We start from the raw sequence: 13,496 nt of genomic DNA, 5'->3' as shown, positions 1-13,496 counted from the left end.
TCCCAGGTGGTCCATAACGCCTCTCATGTACCCGGCATCCTTTGTGTTCAAGATCCCTAGCACAGCATACGTGGTGCTCACCAGTGTGAACCTCTTCATCGGTATTAATGGGAGTGTCGCCACTTTTGTCCTCGAGCTTTTCACCAGCAATGTGAGTTCTTGGTGGCCGCAGCCAGCATGCTTTGCTGTTTGCTGTGCTTTATTTATTTTTTAAAGATTTGATAAAAGTTGAATTGATTAATTCAGCCTGCTCCGTGGCCTTTCAGATTTCAACACAGAAATACTAGATGGTTGCTAAAAGGTGAATTAGTCACATCTTTGTGATTTTGCTTAGATTTCCTGATTTAGTCCAATTGAGAAATATTGCCGGAATTCAGAATCCTTTAAAAAAAAAATACATCTTTGAGTTGATAAGCGAAAGGAATGGATGTACATTCTGTAGCAATAGAGAAGTAGGTGAAAGAGACTAGGAGGAAACTGAAGTATAGATGCTCAGGTAATTCATTTGCCCTCTATTTTGCTTTAAGGAATTCATTCCTCTCCTCCTAGCCTAACACTGTAACCACAGGGATGCAGCTAGTTCCTCTGGTACCCGGTGCAGCGGGGGCAGAGCAAGCTGCCCATGGGACTGCCGCCGCAATCCTTATGTGGGGGCGGCTGCCGCAAGCCTCGCGTGGGCCCCCCCAAATGGATCAACATGTCGGCAATCCGCCGAGGGGTGACAAGATTGCTCCCCGAGCGGATCTGCTGCGCCGATTGGTGCGTTGGTGATCCACCTGGGGGGGGCAATCTTGTCACCCTCCTTAGGCATGACACCCGAGGTGGGGTTCCCCTCCACCCCCCATATCCCTAAGCCAGTGTGTACACAAACATGTGAATGCATACAGGTAATGGGCTTTGCATGTGACTAGAAATCCAGGCAGGACGTATCAAGATCACATTAAAAATGCAGTCGCAAATACCTCTGGGAGTGAAGAGACATGCTGCTATGCCATCCCTTCCAAGGAAACTGTACGGAAAAAAATATAGCTGGACCCATAGGGGCAACCGCTCTCCTTTTGTACAATGCCCCTGGATGACAAGGAGCCTAGGTGAGCCTTAGGTTCACATGCTCTCACACCCCTCTGGCATGGCCACGAGGAGGAGATTAGAAGTTTTTGCTTCAACTAACTACAGTTCAGCATTACATCCGAACCCTAAACTGAAGTTTCCCTTAATTTATAGTTTGTTGGAACATATAACCCATGGTTTGAAGCTGCCTTATTCCAAACAAACCACAGTTCATATTAAGCACAGTTTTGTTGGCTTCAGATGAAACAAAAGCTGCGGTTTATCCAAAACAGTAGCAAAAGCTTCCACACTTCTTGTGGCCATGCTGGAGTAAAAGAAAAGTGTGTGACTCTGACATGCATCTAGGCTCATTCTTGTGTGACATCTGAACCAGATCAGGTTCTGTTTCAGTGTTCAACATTGGAAGGTTCCGGTCCATTTGGATTGAACACAGTGGGCCAATTTGCCTGTCAGAGTAAGTCAAGCAGCATGCTAGTGAACACCGCCCATTTGCTCCTGCCTTGCCCCTCTCCTTGCACAGACCAGAGCAACAAGCCATGGAGCTTGTACTGTTGTTATGTCCAAACTGGGATTGTGATTTGTTTTTTCTGGAAAAAAAGTTGAGGAAGCCAAAGTCTGAACCTGGCATGTTCAGGAAAAACAAAGCACAACCTTGGTTCGTATGTAACAGCAAGCCAAGGCTTGATGGCTTGTTGCTTGTATCAGTGGAAAAGCAGAGCTCCAGGGCTGCCTGCACTAGCACCCTGTTTGCTCATGGTAAGCCATTAATTTTGGCTTCAATAATGCGACGTTGCCCTTAAATCTGCCACATTTTTAACCCAAAACCAACCTGAATTCTTTTATGCCAAAGAAATAAGTCCTTAATCTTGAAATCAGTTTAGTCTTTAATTTCAGTGGGTGCATGCTTCACTCTTTCTGGATAAGTTCTCTGAGTTTTTCCATTCTCTGCCTCTTGATATGTGTCCCTTTTTCGTTGTCATGGTAAATTTCCAAGCAACTGACTGCCACTGATTTTGTGTCTTTAGAAGCTGACCAACATCAATGACATCCTGAAGTCAGTATTCCTCATCTTCCCCCATTTCTGCCTGGGCCGGGGCCTGATTGACATGGTGAAAAATCAAGCTATGGCAGATGCCCTAGAAAGATTTGGTAAGTGAGGTGTTGGCCTAGTGGCATCATCCTGTTGACATGCACCCAAGGAAACGGAGGCAATTGGCAGGCCCCCAGCTGGCTCCAGCCCACCGGCTGGTGTGCCAGGCAAACTCCGGTCCTTGGTGCAGCATAAATCTGCGGCCCAGGCTTCAGAAGACTGAGCACGCTATGTAGCAGAGAAAACACCGCGCAAACAGAAGCGGCACAAGAGGCTGTGTGGGCATATTTACAAGCAGGTTTATTCAGCGTAGATTAGGACAAAAGGAAAACATGTCTGATCTCCTTCGTGTCCAAAGCAAAACAGGAAACTATACACAAACGGAAGTTCCCAGCATACTGTGCTGGAATGTAAACAGACATGTGACATGCAACAATTCCACGCGTCTGTCCCTTAAGGTGGAACGGAATTCTCAACACGTCCTAGATTGTGGAGACTTGGGCTGTAAGGGTGGATACTCTGAAATCAGACAACCCACATTTTGCACTGCGAAGACTGAATTTTACAACCTGTATAAAGTATTCAAATTAAGAGCATTTGTGTACTCTTATTTATTCTGCAATTCTTAACCATTTTACACAATGTGGAGGGAGGGCAAAAGAATTATTCTCTTCTCCACCACAACCATTGCAAACTTTAATTGGCCACCTGTTTGTCTTCAGATATTTCAGCAGCCTTTACTCAACGTAGTTCCAAGCATAACTTTGTAACCATTTGGGATAGGAATGTCCTTTCAAAAGTACTGTTTGTCGTCAGGAACATTAGAATATGAGAACCACTTTGCACGCAACCAATCTTTTAGGTGTTCATTCTAAGATGCTTTAATGTACAGTGGTACCTCAGGTTAAGAACTTAATTCGTTCTGGAGGTTCGTTCTTAACCTGAAACTGTTCTTAACCTGAAGCACCACTTTAGCTAATGGGGCCTCCCGCTGCCACCATACCGCCGCTGCACGATTTCTGTTCTCATCCTAAAGGCAAAGTTCTTAACCCGAGGTACTATTTCTGGGTTAGTGGAGTCTGTAACCTGAAGCGTCTGTAACCCGAAGTGTCTGTAACCCAAGGTACCACTGTATGGGTAACAAGCAGCAACAAATACACATTTTCTAGCAGATGTATCATGTTTACAAACTGGGGGGCCAGGATTGACTCTTAGATCAGAGGTAAACTCAGGGGTTTCCTGCACAGCGTGTGGGAAAAAATCCTTGGTAATTTGCAAATGACTGAAATCAGCATTAGAACATCTCAGACGCCAGCATCAGGTTTGCTGAGTGTTTAAATTGTGTCTCTGTTGTGACGAACATCTGAGGTATATTAAAGATCAGTACAGTGTGTGTTGCTCTTACATACGAGCTTGTTGCATACAGTGTTGTAATAGGGAGCCTTCCTAGACGTCTGATCGGACAGTTGAATGACAGCCTCTGCTCTTCCCCATTAGGCGAGAACCGCTTTGTCTCTCCTCTCTCCTGGGACCTGGTGGGACGGAATCTCTTCGCCATGGCTGTGGAAGGAGTCGTCTTCTTCCTCATCACTGTGCTTATCCAGTACAGGTTCTTTATCAAATCCAGGTAAAATGGCCTTTGTGACAATGAACACCCATCCTGGGGAAAGGCATATGCAGATTTTGAGGATCCAAATAATTGGGGGGGGGGGGAGCGCGGCTAAGACAAGCGTCTCTACCACCCCTCCCCACAGTAAGTGAAGTCAGAAAAGAGGAAAGACAGGGAGCAATAATAGCACCAGAAACCCATGATTCATTCATTCATTCAAAAGCATTTTATCCCACTCTTCAGGCAAAAATAAACTCCCCGAGCTGCCTACAAATGTTAAGGCTCACACCTTAAAATGTAAGGTGGGAAGTGGCTCGCGAAGTTGTGTGTTAATTTCCAGGATGTGCTGGGAGCTGGCTATTAGCTAAAGAGTGAGTTTCAACCTTAATTACAAAAGAGATTGGGTACTCCACCTTTGGAATGGGATCCAGAAGTCTAGGACTGGTCTGCCTGTTACTGAATGCATTATCAGTGCACAAACTTGACCTCCAAGTGATGCATTTCCCCCCCCCCCCCCACACAGAACTGGCAATGCTAAACTTCCGCCTGTGCATGAAGAGGATGAAGACGTGAACAGAGAACGGCAGAGGATCCTTGGTGGCGGTGGGCAGAGTGATATCTTAGAAATCAAAGAACTAACCAAGGTGAGAAGACAAGCGAGAAGTTCTTTGGGCATGCTGTGCATGGGGAAAGCTTGCATTTCCATTGCCACTGATGCATGGGGCCTAGCAACCCCCTAATGGTGCTGCTGTACAATTTCCTGCTGATGGATGCCTGAAATTATGGAGCAAGTGTTGATAGCGACTGTGGCGATCACACAGGGTCCCCGGACGTTTCACCGTCTATTGATTCCTGCGCCACCACTTTATTTCTCGCTGCCACCACCCAGGCCCTACCTGGTACAAAACTGAGTCCAGTCAGGGTTAAATTGGAACATAAACTTCTGTTTATTTATTGCAGTTTAACAAGCGTGTGGTTTCATAAACGGTATCAGTCAATTACAATCATGGGGTGCTTATCCAGACCTATAACTTCCGCTATCTGCTCTCACTCACTAAACCACCTCTCAGATATTTACTTGTCTTCCTAGCCCCTAACTGTTCCTGACTCAGCTTATTTCGCTACACTAACTCAACCTACCCAAAAACTCTATCCCAATTCACTCCCATTCCAACCAACCACCCAACTCCCAACAAACTCCCCCCTTTGCCCCTCCCAGAGCTGGTTTTATAGTCCTTCTGACTCCACCCCCCTGGTTTGTGATTGGGCAACCTGTTTAACTATTTCACCTCCAGCACTCTCATATGTTAACGTCACAGCGACCATTCTGTGACACCCCAAATTCATGGGGTTCACTCTCTATTTTCATGCATTCCCTAGAATCAAAAGGGATTGCCGCTGTTGATAATGGTCTGCATTTCAAACAGAAAGAAAGAACCTCTCACTCATTGAATCAACCATTGAATCAAACAGGGCTATGCTAACTAGCTCTGCCTCCCAGCACTATGCACATCAGATGATTGCCCTACTTCCTGACATCAGTGCTGCTAGGGACAGAGGCGGTTTTAGGGTAGCGTGACCGGTTCAACTGCACTAGGTGCCACAACAACAATGCAGAACAGAGTGTGGGAGAGGTGTGTGTGCACCAAATTTTATCATCACACAGAGTGCTGCTGAAATTTGAGAGTCCAAAGTCTGCCACTAGAACCATTAGTTCAGGCATAGGCAAACTCGGCCCTCCAGATGTTTTGGGACTACAGTTCCCATCATCCCTGACCACTGGTGCTGTTAGCTAGGGATGATGGGAGTTGTAGTCCCAAAACATCTGGAGGGCCGAGTTTGCCTATGTCTGGATTAGTTGGTATGGACCCATTCATGCATTTGTTGATCACATCAGTGCTTTTTCCCCATATACACTTGCTGGGATTTGCCGAATTTACAAACAAATAGGACAAATTCTGGAGGTCTTTTGAGAAACTGAACCATAGGCAGAGGCCCTGCTACTGATTTTGCCAAAGAAGAGAAATGCACTCATAGAGGATGTAAAGCTTAGCTGTTGCCAGCTATGAGCAAATTTCTTTTCTTCATTCCAGGTATACAGAATGAAACAAAAGCCTGCTGTGGATAGGATCTGTGTTGGAATTCCACCTGGAGAGGTAAGATTTCCAAGTCATTGTTTGCATGTACTGTATTTTTCACTCTATAAGACGCACTTTTCCCCCTCCAAAAATTAAGGGGAAATGTGTGTGCTTCTTATGGAGCGAATGCAGGCTCCATGGCTTCAGCAATAGCAACGTGAAGCCTCCGAAGCGCAGTGGGAGCGCTCCCGCCACGCTACGGAGGCTTCGTGTTGCTTTCACTGAAGCCTGTAGAGTGAGAGGGGTCGGTGCGCACCGATCCCTCTTGCTCTCCTGGCTTCGCTTCGCTGGAGAGGCGCTGTGCAGCTTTCCCTCTCTGTGCAGCACACCTTCAGCGAAGCAGGAGGAGAAATGGAAGGGGCTCCTGCTGCTTCGCTGCTTCGCTGCTTCTCCTGCTGCTTCGCTGAAGGGGCGCTGCACAGAGAGGGAGATAATTTTTTTTTTCTTGTTCTCCCCCTCTAAAACTAGGTGCATCCTATGGTCGGGTGCATCCTATAGAGCAAAAAATACAGTATTTAGTGAAACATTGCTCAAGATGCAAGGCTCTTCTCGGGGACACTGGAAATCCCACACAAACATATTCTACTCTGGCCAGCACAAGCTCCCTCGGCTAAAAAAAAAAAAGTAGCCATTTCCCTGCCATGGAATCTCCCACCATTACCAACTGCTCTGCCCATGGCTCCTTCTGTTTTCATGCAACAACACAAGGAATGTGTGAGAGATGAATGAGGCATGTGCTGATCCGGTCTTTTTAATGTTTGCAGTGCTTTGGACTCCTGGGTGTGAATGGTGCTGGCAAATCCTCCACTTTCAAGATGTTGACAGGAGATACGGATGTTACGGGAGGAGATGCTTTCCTTAAGGGCAACAGGTATGAAAAGAAATGGCGGCTCCTTCTGCAGAAAGCCATGTTTTTCATTGGCCTTTCTGTCTGCTGTTGCACTTTCAGAGCAGATGTGATTTCATTGCCACTCACAGCAAAAGTTGGTTTGGTGTGTGAGACTAGATTGTGCTGCCCTGTTGGGGCAGTGACATGCTCATGGTTGCTGTAGGTATTCCATGCAAGGGAAGAACTTGGTATTGGTCACACTATTTAACATCCTGAGAAACACCCATTTTCATTTATTTAAACAACCCTGATTTTCTAGGCTGAGAAGTTCAGCTTGTCACAGCCAGTGAAATCTGGGAAGCCAAAAAAAGGGATCAGTAGGATCTCCAGCGATCAGAACATGGCTTAGGCCACAGCTGTGCGCATGCCGAGATTCTGAAGGAGTGCAGAAAAAGTGTAGAATATAATATCGGGTGCATAACTTTTTTAATGGTTTCTGTCCTAGACATAATCCCTGAGAACAAATCCCACAAAACTCAAAGTGGGGCTTGTTTCAGCAGAGACTTGCACTGCATGAAATGAAATTACAGTGGTGCCCCGCAAGACGAACGCCTCGCAAGACGGAAAACCCGCTGGACGAAAGGGTTTTCCGTTTTGGAGGCGCTTTGCAAAACGAATTTCCCTATGGGCTTGCTTCGCAAGATGAAAATGTCTTGCGAGTTCCTGCGGTTTTTTTTCCCTCCCCCCCCCTTTTCCTAAGCCGTTAAGCCGCTTATCAGCTGATCCGCTGATAAGCCGCTTAACAGCTGATCGCTAAAAGCCGCTAAACCGCTAATAGCGCTAATCCGCTAAGCTGTCAATGGGCTTGCTTCGCAAGACGAAAAAACCGCTATACGAAGAGCCTCATGGAACGGATTAATTTTGTCTTGCGAGGCACCACTGTACATTTCATCGAATAAAATGAGACTACAGTGGTACCTCTGGTTACGTACTTAATTCATTCCAGAGGTCCGTTCTTAACCTGAAACTGTTCTTAACCTGAAGCACCACTTTAGCTAATGGGGCCTCCTGCTGCTGCTGCCACGCGATTTCTGTTCTCATCCTGAAGCAAGGTATTATTTCTGGGTTAGCGGAGTCTGTAACCTGAAGCGTATGTAACCTGAAGCATATGTAACCTGAGGTACCACTGTAGTCCTCAAGGTCCTCAAGTTTGCAAGTCCATAACTTGCAACTGTAGGTGCTAAAAGTTTAGGAGCCTGGAGGGTGGCTGAATAAGATTTTCAGTTGTGGCTTTGGTACTCTGCACAACTCTTGCCCCTCCCTATGGCTAGAAAAACTAGGGTTATGCAAATGTGCTTTCACTTCCTAATTTGAATTTTAATAATGTTTGGCAACTCTGTTCATTAACATGAGCCAGAAGGAAAGACATAGAATTCAACACCATGATCACAAACTCTGTATTGAAATGCACCATTTCCAAAAGTCTTGATTGACATTAGTAAGGTTGTTGCCAGCAGCACAATTTTGTTGAACAGTCTGTTTAGCACTTCCAATACATCCTTTTAAAATTCTGACTTAATTCCATGTAGTGGTATTTTTTTTGCATTAGCTGTCAACGTCTGATAATTCCCAATTGCTCGGTCCACCACAACCCACCCTGTGCTGAACCACTAGCAAAACACTCAAGATCTGCATCTTCTCTCATTGCAGTATTTTGTCTAACATCCAAGACGTCCACCAGAATATGGGATACTGCCCTCAGTTCGATGCCATAAATGAGCTGCTGACGGGGAGAGAACACCTGGAATTATTTGCACTCTTAAGAGGCGTCCCTGAGAAAGAAGTCTGCAAGGTAAAAAAAATCAAGGTGGCAGAACAGGGACAACCGGTGCTAATTACTGCAACAAACTTCATAGGGTTGGTGATGAAGGGGAGGGAGCAAAGGGGGCATTTATCTCTGTTTGCTTTAAAGCATTCAGGTAGGTAGCCGTGTTGGTCTGATGCAATCGAAATAAATAAAAAATTGTCCAGTAGCACCTTGTTATTTTTGTTGTTTAGTCGTTTAGTCGTGTCTGACTCTTCGTGACCCCATGGACCAGAGCACGCCAGGCACTCCTGTCTTCCACTGCCTCCTGCAGTTTGGTCAGGCTCGTGTTTGTAGCTTCAAGAACACTGTCCAACCATCTCTTCCTCTGCCGTCCTCTTCTCCTTGTGCCCTCCATCTTTCCCAACATCAGGGTCTTTTCCAGGGAGTCTTCTCTTCTCATGAGGTGGCCAAATTATTGGAGCCTCAGCTTCATGATCTGTCCTTCCAGTGAGCACTCAGGGCTGATTTCCTTAAGAATGGATACGTTTGATCTTCTTGCAGTCCATGGGACTCTGAAGAGTCTCCTCCAACCCCATAATTCAAAAGCATCAATTCTTCGGCACCTTAGAGTAGCACCTTAGAGCAGTGTTTCCCAACCTTGGGTCTCCAGCTGCTGTTGGACTACAATTCCCATCATCCCTGACCATTGGTCTTGCTAGCAAGGGATGATGGGAGTTGTAGTCCAAAAACAGCTGGAGACCCAAGGTTGGGAAACACTGCCTTAGAGCACCTTAGAGACCAACTAAGTTTGTTCTGGGTATAAGCTTTTGTGTCTGCATGCACATGAAAGCTTATACCCAGAACAAACTTAGTTGGTCTCTTACTTTATTTATTTAAAGTAAATAATTTTTTTATTTATTTTAAGACATTTCTATCTTGCTTCACCAGAATCATGTGGTGGCTTGCAACAATGATCTAAAGCAGTAAGTAAATGCACACACAATAGGAATGTTTGCAAAACAACAATGCTGCAGCAAAGCCCAATGGGCATAACATTCTGGCTGTGCCATCAGCTTCCTTTGACTGGATATATATAGTCATGTTTTTCAGAGGATCAAAGGCAGCTTGAAAAAGAGGCCCCCACTTATTATGATGTACAGCAAGCCACTTACGCAACACTGGGCATTTTTTGAATTGTTTCCAATTGAACAGAGGCAGAAGCGGGTAAAAAGGAAGGTGCAAATACACCGTGGGAAGTGAACTGAGCCACTTTCAACTTTCTTTAGAAACACTACAGTGGTGCCTCGCAAGACGAAATTAATCCGTTCCGTGAGGCTCTTCGTATAGCGTTTTTTTCATCTTGCGAAGCAAGCCCATTGACAGCTTAGCGGATTAGCGCTATTAGCGGTTTAGCGGCTTTTAGCGGATCAGCTGATAAGCGGCTTATCAGCGGATCAGCTGATAAGCGGCTTAGCGGCTTAGGAAAAGGGGGGGAAAGGGGGAAAAAACCCGCAGGAACTCGCAAGACATTTTGTCTTGCGAAGCAATCCCATAGGGAAATTCGTTTTGCGAAGTGCCTCCAAAACGGAAAACCCTTTCGTCTAGCGGGTTTTCCGTCTTGCAAGGCGTTCGTCTTGCGGGGCAACGCTGTATTGTCAAGTCTCCAACCTTAAAGAACCTGGAGGTGCTTCAGCCTCATTTGCTGTGCTGAATGGCCTGGAATATATAACAGACAGTTAAAACTAAGTAGGATTCTGGAGTCGCAAACAGCAGCTTTTTAAAGCTGCAGAGAGCCTGGAGGTTGTTCTTCTCTGTTCATATTGCCCTCTTATCTGGCAGGTTGGTGAATGGGCTGTTCGCAAGCTGGGCCTCGTGAAGTATGCAGAAAGATGTGCCGGCACCTACAGCGGTGGGAACAAGCGCAAGCTGTCAACTGCCATGGCCCTAATCGGAGGGCCTCCTGTGGTCTTCCTGGTGAGTAGGGTGCTGCTCACATTAGCAATGTGTATTCTGCAAAAAGGCAATTCTATATACAGTTCTTTTTCCCCCCTTTCCCCCCCTTTTTCAATAACATTTTATAAATTTTCCAGAATAAATAAATAACAACATTGCATTAAAATATCAACATTGTATAAAAAAGAGGGGGGAGCAAGTATCATGAACAATTTTTTAAACCATTATTTCAGTTGACTTCCCTCCACTCCCCCTCTTGTTTAGTACTTATTCATGCACGTCCATAAAACCTTATATTCTTAACAATCCATTTTTAAAACCTTTTCATCTTATTACAATTGAGTTTTAAAAGTTATACCAATGTAGGAATCTATACACAAAGCTTCCAAAAAAATAATAATACATTCATTAAATAATTGTCCCTGCTTGGGCTTTCAAATTATTTAATATGCCTTGCATAGTTCACTGATTTATTTTGCCAATCTTCTTTATCTTCTTTGGTGATCTATAGGGATGGGATGGTCTTGGCCTGGGATCCACTCTCAAATACAGGAACCAAGTCCTTCTCTCAATAAGTCCATCAAATCCTGTACATCTCAGTATCATAACTTCAGGTTTTTTTTAACAACAATCATTTTCCACATTCTCTTCAAATCTTTAGAGGGACGCGGGTGGCACTGTGGGTTAAACCACAGAGCCTAGGACTTGCCGATCAGAAGGTCGGCGGTTCGAATCCCCATGATGGGGTGAGCTCTCATTGCTCGGTGTCTGCTCCTGTCAACCTAGCAGTTTGAAAGCACCTCAAAGTGCAAGTAGATAAATAGGTACTGCTCCGGCGGGAAGGTAAACGGCGTTTCCGTGCACTGCTCTGGTTTGCCAGAAGCAGCTTGGTCATGCAGGCCACATGACACGGAAGCTGTACGCCGGCTCCCTTGGCCAATAAAGCAAGATGAACGCTGCAACCCCAGAGTCGGCCACAACTGGACCTAATGGTCAGGGGTCCCTTTACCTTTACCTTCAAATCTTTATATGTCTTTCCCCAGGCCTCTAGTACCAGTTCTTAAATAGTAGTTATTATAATGTCCAACTGCCATGGGAAACAGCTCAGGATCAAGGAGGCACTAATGCAGCTGGTCTTTTAGCAAAACTGATGGAATGAGCCCTGCTTCATGATGGTTGAGGAAGGGAAGGTGTGATGGAGCTTATCATCATGAAATGATGCTCTGCCGAGTAAGATCAGTGCTTATTTATCTCAATTGCAGGATGAGCCGACCACAGGAATGGACCCCAAGGCCCGCCGTTTCCTTTGGAACTGCGCCTTGAGCGTCATCAAGGAGGGAAGGTCTGTCGTCCTTACATCTCACAGGTAAGCTGGGAGGGGCGTTCTTAGCTGCTATTTGCATCACACAGCACAGTGGTGTGTTTCAGCCACTGTTTCATTTTCGGTTGCAAGTGGATTGTGACCAAAAAAAGGAGCTAAAAGGATGCTAAAATCCCTTTCATCAAAATGAATGAGACATGTTTAATTTTGGCTGGATTTAGTGTAAATTGTACAAAAACTCCAGACAGACACACAACGTGAAACAGAACACAGCACGATATCCTAACAGTACTGAATATTCTTTTTAAAATTGATTTTTAAATTCAGCCATACAAGGAAAAAAGAGAGCTTAGTAGTTGTACAGAAAATGACAAAAATAGCAGCTGATGGTAGCAGTTTCAGATGTTATAATTATAATTATTGTTATTAATATTATTAAGTATCAAGGTCTTATCACTTAGTGGTAGAGCACATGTCTGTCCTGAGATATTTCTGTCTCAGCTAGGAGGGTGCCAAAGACCTGAAACTAGACCTGGCGCTGCTACCAGCCAGACTTGGCAGTATTGAGCTAGCTAGAAGGACAATTGCTCTCTTTTTTTAAAAGAATGCAGCTTCTAGTATTGAAGGTTCTAAAGACTGCATATCCAGGTCTTCCTTTTTGTTTGAGGATGTAAAACTGTGCCATGCAAAACTGATTTTGCAAACTTGCCGGAACCTTTATTTGCGCAATTTAACTCACTCGTTCTCCTACCCACAGCATGGAAGAATGTGAGGCCCTGTGCACTCGAATGGCGATCATGGTCAATGGGCGGTTCAGGTGCCTTGGCAGTGTTCAGCACCTGAAGAACAGGTAAGCGCCACTGCTTTATCCTTGCTGCCTTTGTACTTATTTTGAAGTCTGTTCTGGATCATCTGATAAATTAATGGATTACATTTATTCACATTTGCATAATATCAAAACAACACTATCAGCACCCTTTTTAAAATAAGGATGCTTTAGGTACCTTACAACTTAATAAACAAAAACAATTAGGAGAAAAGGCCATCATTAATGTGTGTGTCCCCCCCCCCAAACTCACACCAGAACAAAATAGTCTCAAAAAATAACCTGGTTGTCCTTACCTCGCTGTCCTGCCATTTTAAAATCAGCCCCGTTTGATTAATAATTAGTTTAAACTTGGGGAAGCATCCTATGCCCACTGTGAACTTCCTTTGAACTCAAACGGTTTGCTTCTCAGTACAGTGGTGCCTCAGTTTAAGAACAGCCCTGTTTATGAACTATTCGGTTTATGAACTCTACAAAACTAGAAGTAGTGTCCTGGTTTGCAAACTTTACCTTGGTCTACGAACGGAAGCCGAATGGTGGAAGGGCACTGGTGGCGAGAGGCCTCCTTAGGGAAAGTGCGCCTTGGTTTTGGTTTAAGAATGGACTTCCGGAACAGATTAAGTTTGTAAACCGAGGTACCACTGTAGATATGTTGTATACAATTGTGCTGTTGGTTGATTAGCCTAAAAGTTAAATCAGTTGAAGCTCTCCTGCATAGTCTTGTGTTCATTCTACTTCTGTTAAGATCTTTACCAAACACCTACTGTGTTTTTAAGCTACAGGAATAAAAAAAACACTCCATTTTTTGAAGGCTACTCTGTTGAAAGTCCCACACTTTCCTCCGTTTGTTTT

The 13,496-nt window shown here is 44.9% G+C and overlaps 1 protein-coding gene and 1 long non-coding RNA gene across 3 annotated transcripts in view; one reads left to right on the top strand and one right to left on the bottom strand.

The window, feature by feature from the left end:
- Window positions 1–13,496, top strand: part of ABCA1 (ATP binding cassette subfamily A member 1) — a 112,693-nt gene that overhangs the window by 94,285 nt on the left and 4,912 nt on the right. Inside the window, exons 39-48 of one of the 2 annotated variants that reach the window (XM_079959045.1) lie at window positions 7–151; window positions 2,097–2,220; window positions 3,659–3,788; window positions 4,294–4,414; window positions 5,864–5,926; window positions 6,673–6,779; window positions 8,448–8,589; window positions 10,384–10,518; window positions 11,760–11,863; window positions 12,576–12,668. In XM_079959045.1, the coding sequence (XP_079815171.1) occupies window positions 7–151; window positions 2,097–2,220; window positions 3,659–3,788; window positions 4,294–4,414; window positions 5,864–5,926; window positions 6,673–6,779; window positions 8,448–8,589; window positions 10,384–10,518; window positions 11,760–11,863; window positions 12,576–12,668 (1,164 nt within the window). Of the gene's footprint in view, window positions 1–6; window positions 152–2,096; window positions 2,221–3,658; window positions 3,789–4,293; window positions 4,415–5,863; window positions 5,927–6,672; window positions 6,780–8,447; window positions 8,590–10,383; window positions 10,548–11,540; window positions 11,581–11,759; window positions 11,864–12,575; window positions 12,669–13,496 lie in introns of those variants that run through there. The other variant, XM_079959046.1, reaches the window with a different exon arrangement.
- On the bottom strand, window positions 10,603–11,564 carry LOC307206658. Its single transcript, XR_013834465.1, has 2 exons — window positions 11,513–11,564; window positions 10,603–11,144 (listed from the first exon to the last, which is right to left on the bottom strand). It is a non-coding gene; the product is annotated as an uncharacterized lncRNA (long non-coding RNA).

The sequence above is a fragment of the Podarcis cretensis genome (genome assembly GCF_951804945.1).
Source record: "Podarcis cretensis genome assembly, chromosome: 17".
NCBI lineage: Eukaryota > Metazoa > Chordata > Lepidosauria > Squamata > Lacertidae > Podarcis > Podarcis cretensis.
The sequence above is the reverse complement of the archived record's forward strand: the minus strand, read 5'-3'. Positions and strand labels throughout refer to the sequence as shown.